General features: G+C 32.4%; 1 protein-coding gene across 1 annotated transcript in view; it reads left to right on the top strand.

The window, feature by feature from the left end:
* Positions 1 to 12,391, top strand: part of DOK6 (docking protein 6) — a 681,307-nt gene that overhangs the window by 526,370 nt on the left and 142,546 nt on the right. The window contains exon 6 of the mRNA XM_074274156.1: positions 5,833 to 5,971. Within this exon, the coding sequence (XP_074130257.1) occupies positions 5,833 to 5,971 (139 nt within the window). The remainder of the gene's footprint in view (positions 1 to 5,832; positions 5,972 to 12,391) is intronic.

The following is a 12,391-nucleotide window of genomic DNA, read 5'->3' as shown; positions in this document are numbered from 1 at the left end:
ATTAAGATCTCTTTTCACAAAAGCTAAGTGCAGGCTATATGGTGCCCTACAGGATCCCAATCACTGATTCTATAATGTCTAAAGCCTCTTGAGACATTTCATTTCTTCTGAAAATTCCTTTGAGATTCATAGGGAAACCAGCAGCATCTTTTCAGCTACATGCAGAAAAAAAATGAGCCAAAAGGAAATTTTCTGCAAATCTTTTGTACAGTCTCATCAGAAAACTCAAAAAAATTATCAACCCAGTTACTTATTTTGATGATTTTAAGTTAAGTATTTTTTTTTCTAGAAATAAGTTTATGTATTGTGGTTTTTTCATGAAGGGTAGCAATCTTTACATTATTGACTTTTATTCAATGATCATTTCATTTACTAAGAAGTTATTATATACAAAACACTGCTCTACATTATGGGGGAGATAAAAGAATAATTGAGAAATGCTTTTGTAGAACTTATAGTCATGTTTTTTAATATTGAATATATTCTAAATTATATTCTGGGAGTTTTCCCATTGCTCAAAGTTCCTACCTATAATTTTCTATCTATTCATTATTACCTGTTCCAAAGGGGAAAGTTATTATTTCTATTATCCTCATTCTTTGTTCTTAGAAAATATTTTTTTTCAAATTATTTATTTATTTGAAACTTATGCAAAGTAAAGAAAAAACAACATAGAAAAATAAAGACAATTTATACCAGAAATGCAGGACTGGTTCAACATCAGGAAAATTATTACCATAATTGAGAACTAGACAAAATAGAGAACTAGGAAAAAATAACAAAATTTATCTGGAAAAACAAAAGGTCAAGAATATCAAGGGAATTAATGAAAAAAAAATACAAAGGGTGGTGGTTTACCAATACCAAATCTAAAATCATATTTTAAAGCAACTGTCATCAACTGTCACCATTTGGGACTAGCTAATAAATAAGAGTGGTGGATCAGTAGAATACATTAGATACACGTGACATAACAATCAAGGTCTATAGCAATGTGGTATTTGATATACATTCAAACTCCAAGTTCTGGAATAAGAATTCACTATTTGACAAAACTTGCTTGGCAAACTGGAAAATCATATGCTAGAAACTCGGCATAGACCTACATCTCACACCCTATTCCAAAATAAGGTCAAAATGGATATATGCTTTGGAAATAACAAAGGATAACAAACAAATTAGGAAAACAAGGGATAATTTGGCTATTAGATCATTGGAGAAGGGAGGAAAATTGGATCTAGAAAAAAAAAGAAAAAAATCTGAGAAGGAAAACAAAAATGCAAGCAAAAAATGATAAAAAGAGTGGAAATGCTATGTTGTGGTCCACCCTGAGTTCCCATAGTTCTCTCTTTGTGAATAGCTGATTCTCTTCTTTACTGAAAAATTGGAACTGATTTGAATCATCTCATTGTTGAAGAGAGTCACATCCATCAGAGTTGATCATTGTATAATCTTGTTGTTGCCATGTATAATGATCTCCTGGTTCTGCTTATTTCACTTAGCATAAATTAATGTATATCTCTCCAGGCCTCTCTGAAATCATCCTGCTGGACATTTCTTAAAGAAAAATACTATCCCATAACATTTTTATACCACAATTTATTCAGTCATTCTCCAATTGATGGGTATCCATTCAATTTCCAGTTTCTAGCCACTACAAAAAGGGCTGCCATAAATATTTTTGCACATGTGGGACTCTTTCCCTTCTTTAAGATCTCTATGGGATATAAGCTCAATAGTAGCACTGCTGGATCAAAGGGTATACATAGTTTGATAACTTTTTGAGCATAGTTCCAAATTGCTCTTCAGAATGGTTGGATTCTTTCACAAACCTACCAACAATATATCAATGTCCCAGTTTTCCCACATCCCCTCCAACATGTGTCATTATCTTTTCCTGTCATCTTAGCCAATCTGACAGGTGTGTAGTGATATCTCAGAATTGTCTTAATTTGTATTTCTCTGATCAATGGTGATTTGGAGTACCTTTTCATATGACTAGAAATAGTTTCAATTTCTTCATCTGAAAATTGTCTATACATATCCTTTGACCATTTATCAATTGGGGAATGGCTCGATTTCTTCTAAATTTGAGTCAATTCTCTCTCTTTTTTTTTGGTGTGGGGGGGAAATTAAGTCTTTATCAGAATGTTTGAATGTAAAAATGTTTTCCCAGTTTATTTCTTCCTTCTAATATTGTCTGCATTAGTTTTGTTTGTACAAAAACTTTGTAAATTAATATAATCAAAATTATCTATTTTGTGATCAACAATGATCTCTAGTTCTTATTTGGTCACAAATTCCTTCCTCGTCCACAGGTCTGAGAGGTAAACTATCCTATGTTCTTCTAATTTATTTATAATATCATTCTTTATGTCTAGATCATGAACCCATTTTGACCTTATCTTGGATATGGTGTTATATGTGGGTCAATGACTAGTTTCTGCCCTACTAGTTTCCAATTTTCCCAGTAGTTTTTGTTAAATAGTGAATTCATATCCCAAAACTCCAAAGTCTTTGGGCTTGTCAAACACTAAATTGCTATAATTATTGACTATTTTGTCCTGTGAACCTAACTTATTCCACTGATCAACTAGTCTGTTTCTTAGCCAATACCAAATTGTTTTGATGATCATTGCTTTATAATATAGTTTTAGATCTGGTAAGATCTGGTACAGTTAGGCCACCTTCATTTGATTTTTGTTTTTGTTTTTTCCATTAGTTCCTTTGAAATTCTTGACTTTTTGTTCTTTTAGATGAATTTTGATGTTATTTTTTTCTAGGTCAGTAAAATAGTTTCTTAAGAATTTGACTGGTATGCAGACTCCCAAGAAACTATTTCAATGACCTAGAAAAAATAACAACAAAATTCATATGGAAGAATAAAAGGTCGAGAATTGCAAGGGAACTAATGAAAAAAAACTCAGAGGAAGGTGGTCTAAGTGTACCTGATTTAAAGCTATATTATATAGCAGCAGTCACCAAAACCATTTGGTATTGGCTAAGAAATAGACCGGTAGATCAGTGGAACAGATTAGATACAAAGGACAAAAAAGGGTACATCTATAGCAATCTAATCTTTGACAAACCCAAAAATACCAACATTAGGGATAAAAATTCATTATTTGGAAAAAACTGTTGGGAAAACTGGAAATTAATATGGCAGAAATTAGATATGGATCCACACTTAACACCATATACCAAGATAAGATCAAAATGGGTCCATGATTTAGGCATAAAGAGTGAGATAATAAATAAATTAGAGGAACAGAGGATAGTCTACCTCTCAGACTTGTGGAGGAGGAAGGAATTTATGACCAGAGGAGAACTAGAGATCATTATTGATCACAAAATAGAAGATTTTGATTACATCAAACTAAAAAGTTTCTGTACAAACAATACTAATGCAAACAAGATTAGAAGGGAAGTAACAAATTGGGAAAATATTTTTAAAAGCAAAGGTTCTGACAAAGGTCTCATTTCCAAAATATATAGAGAACTGACCCTAATTTATAAGAAACCGAACCATTCTCCAATTGATAAATGGTCAAAGGATATGAACAGACAATTCTCAGATGAAGAAATTGAAACTATATCCACTCATATGAAAGAGTGTTCCAAATCACTACTGATCAGAGAAATGCAAATTAAGACAACTCTGAGATACCATTACAACCTGTCAGATTGGCTAAGATGATAGGAACAAATAATGATGAATGTTGGAGGGGATGTGGGAAAACTGGGACACTAATACATTGCTGGTGGAGTTGTGAAAGAATCCAGCCATTCTGAAGAGCAATTTGGAACTATGCCCAAAAAGTTATCAAACTGTGCATACCCTTTGGCTTATATCCCAAAGAAATACTAAAGAGCGGAAAGAGACATATATGTGCCAAAATGTTTGTGGCAGCTCTTTTTGTTGTAGCTAGAAACTGGAAAATGAATGGATGTCCATCAGTTGGAGAATGGTTGGGTAAATTATGGTATATGAAGGTTATGGAATATTATTTCTCTGTAAGAAATGACCAGCAGGAGGAATACAGAGAAGCTTGGAGAGACTTACATCAACTGATGCTGAGTGAAATGAGCAGAACCAGAAGATCACTGTACACTTCAACAACAACACTGTATGAGGATGTATTCTGATGGAAGTGGAAATCTTCAACATAAAGAAGAGCCAACTCACTTCCAGTTGATCAATGATGGACAGAGGTAGCTACACCCAGAGAAGAAACAATGGGAAGTGAATGTAAATTGTTAGCACTAATATCTGTCTGCCCAGGTTACATGTACCTTTGGAATCTAATGCTTATTGTGCAACAAGAAAATGGTATTTACACACATGTATTGTATCTAGGTTATATTGTAACACATGTAAAATGTATGGCTCTGCCTGTCATCGGGGGGAGGGAGTGGGGGGGGGATAATTTGGAAAAATGAATACAAGGGATAATATTATTAAAAATATATAATAAATTAAAAAAAAAAAAAGAATTTGATTGGTATAGCACTAAATCAATAGATTAGTTTAGGTAATATTGTCATCTTTATTAAATTGCTTGACCTATCCAAGAGTATGTGATATTTTTCCAATTCTTTAGATCTGACTTTATTTGTGTGGAAAGTTTTGCTCATCTAGTTCCTGACTTTCCCTTGGCAGATAGATTCCCAAATATTTTATTCTATCAACAATTACTTTAAATGGAATTTCTCTTTGTGTCTTTTATTGTTGGATATTGTTAGTGATATATAAACATTCTGATGATTTATGTGAATTTATTTTGTATCCTGGAACTTTGCTAAATGGTGGATTATTTCTAATAGCTTTTTAGTTGATTCTCTGGAGTTCTCTAAGTATACCATCATAACATCTGCAAAGAGTGATAATTTGGTTTCCTCATTACCTACTCCAATTCCTTTAATTTCTTTTTCTTCTCTTATCACCAAAGTTAACATTTCTAATACAATATTAAATAGTAATGGTGATAGTGGGCAACCTTGTTTCACTCCTGATGTTATTGGGAATGGTTACATTTTATCCCCATTACATCTCAATTCTAATTTTCAAAGAGTTATTTTCTTCTTTAAGACCTTAATGACTTGCTAAAGTTATACAACTCTGTATGTAGTAGATGGCTGCGACAGGATTTGAACTCCAACATTCCTGACTTAAATTCAATATTCTATCTACTGCAACACTTAGCTTAATAATACTAATGAAATCATAGATCTTTGAAGTGTATAATTATTAATTAAAAACGTTTCCATTTCTTTTTTTTGTTTGTTTTTTTCCCCAAAATGTCATAAATGTATAATATGAATAAAATATTTCACTTGAGACATTACTATCTCAGAGTTAGGCTTTCTTTGAATATTGGACATATTTAAAGAAAATAAGTAATGACATTTATTACACAGTTCATTATGTGTGTGTGTGTGTGTGTGTGTGTGTTGGTGGGGTAGGGAGGGTTGTGTGTGTATGGTTATGGTTTGTGAATGGAAGTGGGTGTGGGTATGGGTGTGTATCCTCTAATGCCTTTTGTCAATATAAATATTCTTAAGAATTTTTCCTTGATTACAATTAATGCTGATTAAGCATCTCATTTCCTTAATTCTGTTCTCTTTTAGAACACTTGGTGTTTTGTTAGTATTTATTTGCTGATAGTAATATTGGTGGTTGACTGTTTTGATTTTGTTTTATTTTGGTTTTTCCTATCTGGGTCAATATTACAAGGAATTAATTAAAATCTCTAAAAGTTTCAAAGAAACTTAGTATTAAAAATATATATATATATATTCTGTTTATGTCTTTCCCTTGATTCATTTTCACAGGATGTGTGATACAGGAGAAGGACTATTCACTTTTCAAACAAGAGAAGGAGAAATGATCTATCAAAAGGTACACTCTGCAACCTTGGCAATAGCAGAACAACATGAAAGACTAATGCTAGAGATGGAACAAAAAGCCCGGGTAAGTTCCCTTTTCTGTACCTTAAATATTTAAAACACTATATGTGAAATGTGAGCAAATCTGTGCTTTTAGAATATTCTTCCTTCGGGATTAGAATGATTAATATGCCCATGGGTACAAAACTATTCCCTTACAAGGTGGTCAATAGTTACAAATGTTACTAGAAATAGTAATTTAGTCAACTATACTGCACTTGTTTAGTATTTCTAAACAGGGTATTTTTATTTACATATATAAAAATTCATTCTTTGCTACCTGAAATAAAATACATCCAGTGGAATATATAGAGGTAGAAGAAGAAAGGCCATACTACTTGTGCTTTAACTACATGATGTTAACTAGAAATATGAAGTTTCTATTGTATATAATGGACAGCTGGGTGATACAGTGGATAGAGTTTTGGTTGTGGAGTCAGTTCAAATTTGACTTTAAACACTTGCTGTGTTACCCTAAGCAAGTCACTTAACCTTGTTGACTTCAGTTTGATTTCTTCATTTCTCCATTCGCCTTCATTTCTCCATTAGCTGGAGAATATTCCAATGTCTTTGTGATGAAAACTCCAAAAGGGGATGCTAAATAATTGGACATGACTAAAAATAACTAAATAACAATAAATACCCTTGCCCTTTTCTGGTTGTTCTTTATGTTTAGGCTATTCTATTCTATTTTCTCAGTTCTGTGGCCACTATTGGAGATTTTTGAGGTTGTTATATTCTCTTTTTAGGGGGAAATGTGTACACAAACATACAGAAATACATATTTACACATTCATGCATATACAATAGCAGAGTAATACAATATTTACCATATAACAAAGTTGTGTCCTTTATAGACTTAGAAAGATTGGAAGTAGGGATAGAGGAATAAAGGGAAGGATGGAGGGAAGGAGGGAGAGAAGAAAAGGAGGGTATGAAGGAAGGAAGGGAGGGAGGAAGGAAAAGAGAAGAAAAGGAGAAAAGGAGGAAAAAAGATGAGAAGGAAGGAGGAAGAGAGGGATGATGGGCAGGAGAGAAAAAGGGAGGGAGACTATTTCTAGTCTAATTTATTATGAGTAAATTAAGTCCTAGTTATGTGTTGATCTGATAAGAATGATTCTCAATTATATAATATTTTGAAAAACATATGAAAAGTATTTTTAAATTCAAAAATAAGGAAAGGAATCTCATCAGTGGTCTCCTGGTCCTCTATTCATTTTAATGTTTTAAATCTACCACCAAAAGGCATTCATTCAAATGTTTATGATTCAAGTAAAAGCTAGCATGTTGCTGAAAATTGTGATCTCTCTTTGAATTCAGAAGACTAGTGTTATTGCTGAGATTGTGAAGATAATTTATCATTCGTGAAGGAAACTCTTAATACTCCCAATAAACTACTTCATTCATTAAGATGCTAACAAGAGTATATTTTTCTTTCTCCTATATGATTATGAGAAAAGTTATCTTAGCTTAAATGGGCCAAGTTCTCCTAGTGAATCCAGGACCATTTCCAGGCATCCTAATCTTACTACTGGACACAGATGGTTCTGGAAAAGAAAGTGAGACTGTTAACTTTTGCATCTGTATCACTTAAATACAATTCACTTACAAGTCATGGCATCATCTCTTAATGCCCTGGTCCCCTTCAAGAATCCATAATTTTCACAACAAACTCATTTAATTGTGCTATGATGAGAGAAGCTCCTTAAGTTATCTAGCTAAATATAATTTAATTATTCAGTATAATTTAATCTCTATTTACTATAGATTCCATTCTGTCAGTGGTATTTACTTATTCCTAAATTTGTGACAATTATAAAAACAGAATTAAAATTACCAAACTATGGTTTAATGATTCTTTCTGGAATTGCCATTGATCTAGTGACCTGAAATTCTCCAAGCCAATTTCTTTTCTATAAAGAAAATTTAATGTTATTTTTTGACAGAATCAAAGAGAATCAGAGAGAGAAAGAGAAAGAGGTGTCCTTTTAGTATTATAATATTGCATGAAGTATTTTTAAAAATTTGTGTAAAATTTCAAACTATTTAAATTGGAGGGTATGTAATAATAATAATAATAATAATATTCACATTGATAAAATGATTTAAAGTTTATAAAGCAGAATTCTCATAGTAAAACTATAAGTTTTTATTTATTATTTATCTATTTAACCATTTACAGTTATTATTTACTATTTGTCATTGATAAATAGTAAAATACAATAATGATAGTAATATTTTGTAGAACAAGAAAACAAAGTACAAACTGCTCTGACTTCCCTATGATCACATAGCAAATAATTATCAGAGCTATTATTCAGGCCCAGGTCTTCTCATTCTATGCCAAACACCATTTATTTCTCTAAGTGAAATTCATTAGCATCAATGGGAAATAGCAGATTTGATATAAAAAGAAATTATGGGAAGCAAAAAATGGCATTAAATGAAAAGTGCTGAAAAGAAGGCAATCACATGGACTTTGCTTTCCTTGAACTAGATAATAATCACTGTTTAAAAAGTTAAAGACAGTATTAAGGATTTTACACTTTAGAATCTTTTTCACATACATCTACATGAACAGTTTCTTAATTTGTTGTATAATAATCAAGGAGAAATAGTGTGGTGTAATGGAAAGAGAAATTTCTTGAAACAGGAACGTCTGTGTTCAGATTGTGCCTTTTACTTATAGTAGCTTTGTGGCCATAGATGATCAACAATTCTCAGAACCATAGATAACTTTTCTAAAACCATAATTACTCAGACTTAACAAGTGCATTGTTACAGGAAATTTCTACCTCAAATGTTTAACTCATTAAATCATGTTTTGACTGAAAAGGGATATATAAAGTATCTGCCATAATTTTCAACTCTATGAAAGATACTGTTAAAGAAACATGTATAGAGTGATATTCAAAAGATGTCAGTCGAATTATTGAAGTCTTTAGGGTCTTTAATTATTACAAGGCTTTGATCATACCTCATTACTAGGTCCAATCATCATGAAAGCTGATTAAATCTCAGCACTGGGTAGCATTTTATCCACCCAGGATATCATGGGATAAAGATACCTCTTTGTACTGGGCCTGTGAAGTGTGTGTGTCTATGTCTGTGTGTGACACACAAACACACATGTACACATATGCACACATGTCTGCACATATACACACATATATATTATATATAGATTTATATGTATATATACAAATAATTGTTCTATTCTCTCATTAGAATATAAGCTCTTTGAAGGCAAAGATTATTCTATCATTTTTTTCTGCAACACCAGAGGTTAAGCATACTTCTTGACACATGGAAGTGCTTAATAAATGCTTCTTGACAGATTTAGTATGCCCATAAAATAATCAAAGAATATTTTACATGTCAGTGTACAAGAGATTTAGAGAAACAGATTAACACAGACTGGAAATAAAAGACCTAAAAAGACTTGGATTCTGGATGAAGTAGGTGTTGGCAAACCTTGCCCTTCTATATACTCTCTCCTCTAGACTCCATATTCTCAATTGTAGTGTTAGAGAAGCAAAGAAAAATCCTCATAGCTCAGGAGGTAAAAAATTGTTGAGAGGGGAACCACATGGCCAAATGAGAAGAATTCCTGAACTCCAAGTTTCTGGTAGAACCCATAATGACAGTCAGGGGCTATGTAATGGTATGAGTTCCTGAACTACCTTCTAAAGAAGTGTTAGAGTTGGAAAAATCCAATTTTCAGGAGTGTTTAAAGGAAAAAAAAAAGACTGAGAGAGATTCTAAACCCCAATTTTATGGAGAAAAAGTGACAGTCCTGAAACTCAAAATCTAAAAACCTCAAAATAGAGCATCCTTTGTACTTTCTCAGAAATGGCAGCAGCCAAAAGCCCCCAGGAATAAATTTATGCCATATATTCCTGAGAAATACCTTTCTTCAGTGTCCAACTATTTAGTTAAGTAGTAATGAAAACTTTTATAGTATTGTTTTTAATAAACATGTATGATAGCACCTATGTAAGAAATTGATATCTGATGAAAAACCACAAAGTACTTTGTATCAGAATGACAGTGTTTCACATTGAATTTAATTCCATTTATAACATCATACTGAGACTGGAAAAGAACTTAGAGTCCATTTAATCCAACTGCCTTATTACACAAGAGAAAGAAACTAAGAAAGGAAAAATAGACTTTTCCAAGATCACGGAGGTAGAAGAATCAGTATCTGACCTTGAATCTTCTAATTCCTATTCTAATGCCATTTCCATTATACTATATCAATCAACTACTATGTGAAAGCCAAGGCTGTGCAAAGTTTGAAAGAATCAAAAATGGAAAATACCTTAATCCTTACTCTTAAGGATTTTACAATTAACTGAAAGAAATTATACTTGTACAGGAATAACTTTGTACTGGATTTCACTCTAAATAAGTGAATAAATGCAAAGGAAAAATCAGAGTAATGAAAAAAATTGAGAGGGATGATTTCATCTGAAAAAAAAAAATAATAAATCACCTTGCAGAGTTAGAAGATCATCTAGGCCAATGTTCTCATTTTTTTTCCCCCAGAATAGAAAATCAGGATTCAAAAACCTAAGTGACTTGCTCAACATCACACTGGTAGTAGATAATAGAACATATTTTTAAAATCAGGTCTTCTTATAACCCATTCCCTATACTACCATGAATGAAAAAATCTTCTTGACATGTGACCAGATAGCTGAGTTACAGTACAAGTAGAAGTTGGGAAAGTATCCATTCCTGGAATATGTATACAAAGTCAGAGAGATTGAAGAGGGGGAAAAAAAGAATGAAAAAGGATAATTATTCCAGCTTGACTGGAACATCGAATATTTTATTGAGAACTCTATGAAATGAGACTGGAAAATAGGCTAAAGGTTTTGAGGGTCTTTAATATGAGATGAAAGGACCCGGTTAAATATTCTATAGGCAAGGGATTTTTTTTTTTTTGTTAATGTTGTTAAATTGGGGAGGTGATTAATTAGAGGATTTGGGAATTGGAGTGATTAGTGACAGGGAAGATCATTTAGGAACAGTCTAGGCAAAAAGTCAGAACAATATGAACTAGAGAGAAAATAATAGAAGTGATTAGGAAGCACTATTTACATTAAAGAAAAGATAGAAACTAATTGGGATGAAGAGAGTGGAATAGCCAGGAAAAAGTATCAAAGCTTTACCTATGTATCCCACGTGTCAAGATAGCTCCCCCAATTTAGCATCCCAATGCAGGGATACTCTCTCCTTTGACTAACTTATATACTACAACCTGCCTAAATTTACACTATCAGGCCTAAAGTTCTCAGATATAGAGCACAACAATAACAGTAGAATTCAAATTTGTTTAACATTCTAAGGGTAATCCTTTTCTGAATAGGAATACATTTTTATTATGAAATACTCATGAGCCCCCACTTTTATAATTCTAATATATTTAAACTCAATCACCTGGGTAAAGTTAACTCAAACATAAAACATTTATTTAATAACAAAGCATAAGAAATAAGTATATTTCTTATTCAATTATTCAATATAATTATTCAAAAAATAGGAAATGTAGTAAAAAGCAATATATCACAACATATTACTTGTAAATCTAGATCACATTCTCCTGCTAGTTTATATGGTGTTCATGAGTAAAGTAGAGAAAGGTAAATAAATGAGGTAGAAAATTTCATGTCTGTGAGGCAACTCACAACTCCTATTGTGGTCTTTTGTCCCTTCAAGAATAATTTGTACAATAAATGATCAATTCTCTAAAAGTTGCTCTTCTTCTAGTCTTCATCCACTTCCTGCTAAGAAAATCCTTTCTTCTTCTACTAGAGCTGATGAAATGACCAATAAAAGAGTACAGAGAAAAATACTACATTTTAAAAATAACATTTCCTTCAGCTAGAAAACTGCAAAACTAGTCCTGCTGATTTTCTAAATGATACACAAAAATTCAGAGAGCTCTTCACTCAACTATATTTTGTGTTGTCCAATTAACATCTGAATCTAGCTACAAAACAAATCTCAGGTTGTCTCTCTAGGAAATATAAATAAGCCCAGCCAAATCTTCACTCTGTAGAAAAACTGTCTTGCAATCAGCTGTTGTTAGGAAAGCCTCTCCAAAGCAACTCTTTCCTCTCTATTTTTCCTTCTCTAACAAGAAGATAGCAGCAGAAAGCAACTAGGCACTTCTATGAGAAAGTTACTTCTTTCAATCTGTAAATGGAGCTGAAGGATGATAGCTAAACTTCATCAGAGTACACCTCTACTCCAGTATATAGACTCTCTGTCTTTTCTTCAATGTACTTCTCTTCCAATCAGCAGGTTTTGAAGTAAAGCAGCCACTTTTATGTTCCTGCTAGCAATCTTTTCACTCAGCTTCTGCTCTCTTCTTAATTGCTGCTGATATCCTCTTAATTCCCTACCATCTGGGTTCTTCATGGCTTCTAATGGT

This window comes from Sminthopsis crassicaudata, chromosome 1 (genome assembly GCF_048593235.1).
Source record: "Sminthopsis crassicaudata isolate SCR6 chromosome 1, ASM4859323v1, whole genome shotgun sequence".
NCBI classification, from domain to species: Eukaryota; Metazoa; Chordata; class Mammalia; order Dasyuromorphia; family Dasyuridae; genus Sminthopsis; species Sminthopsis crassicaudata.
The sequence above is the reverse complement of the archived record's forward strand: the minus strand, read 5'-3'. Positions and strand labels throughout refer to the sequence as shown.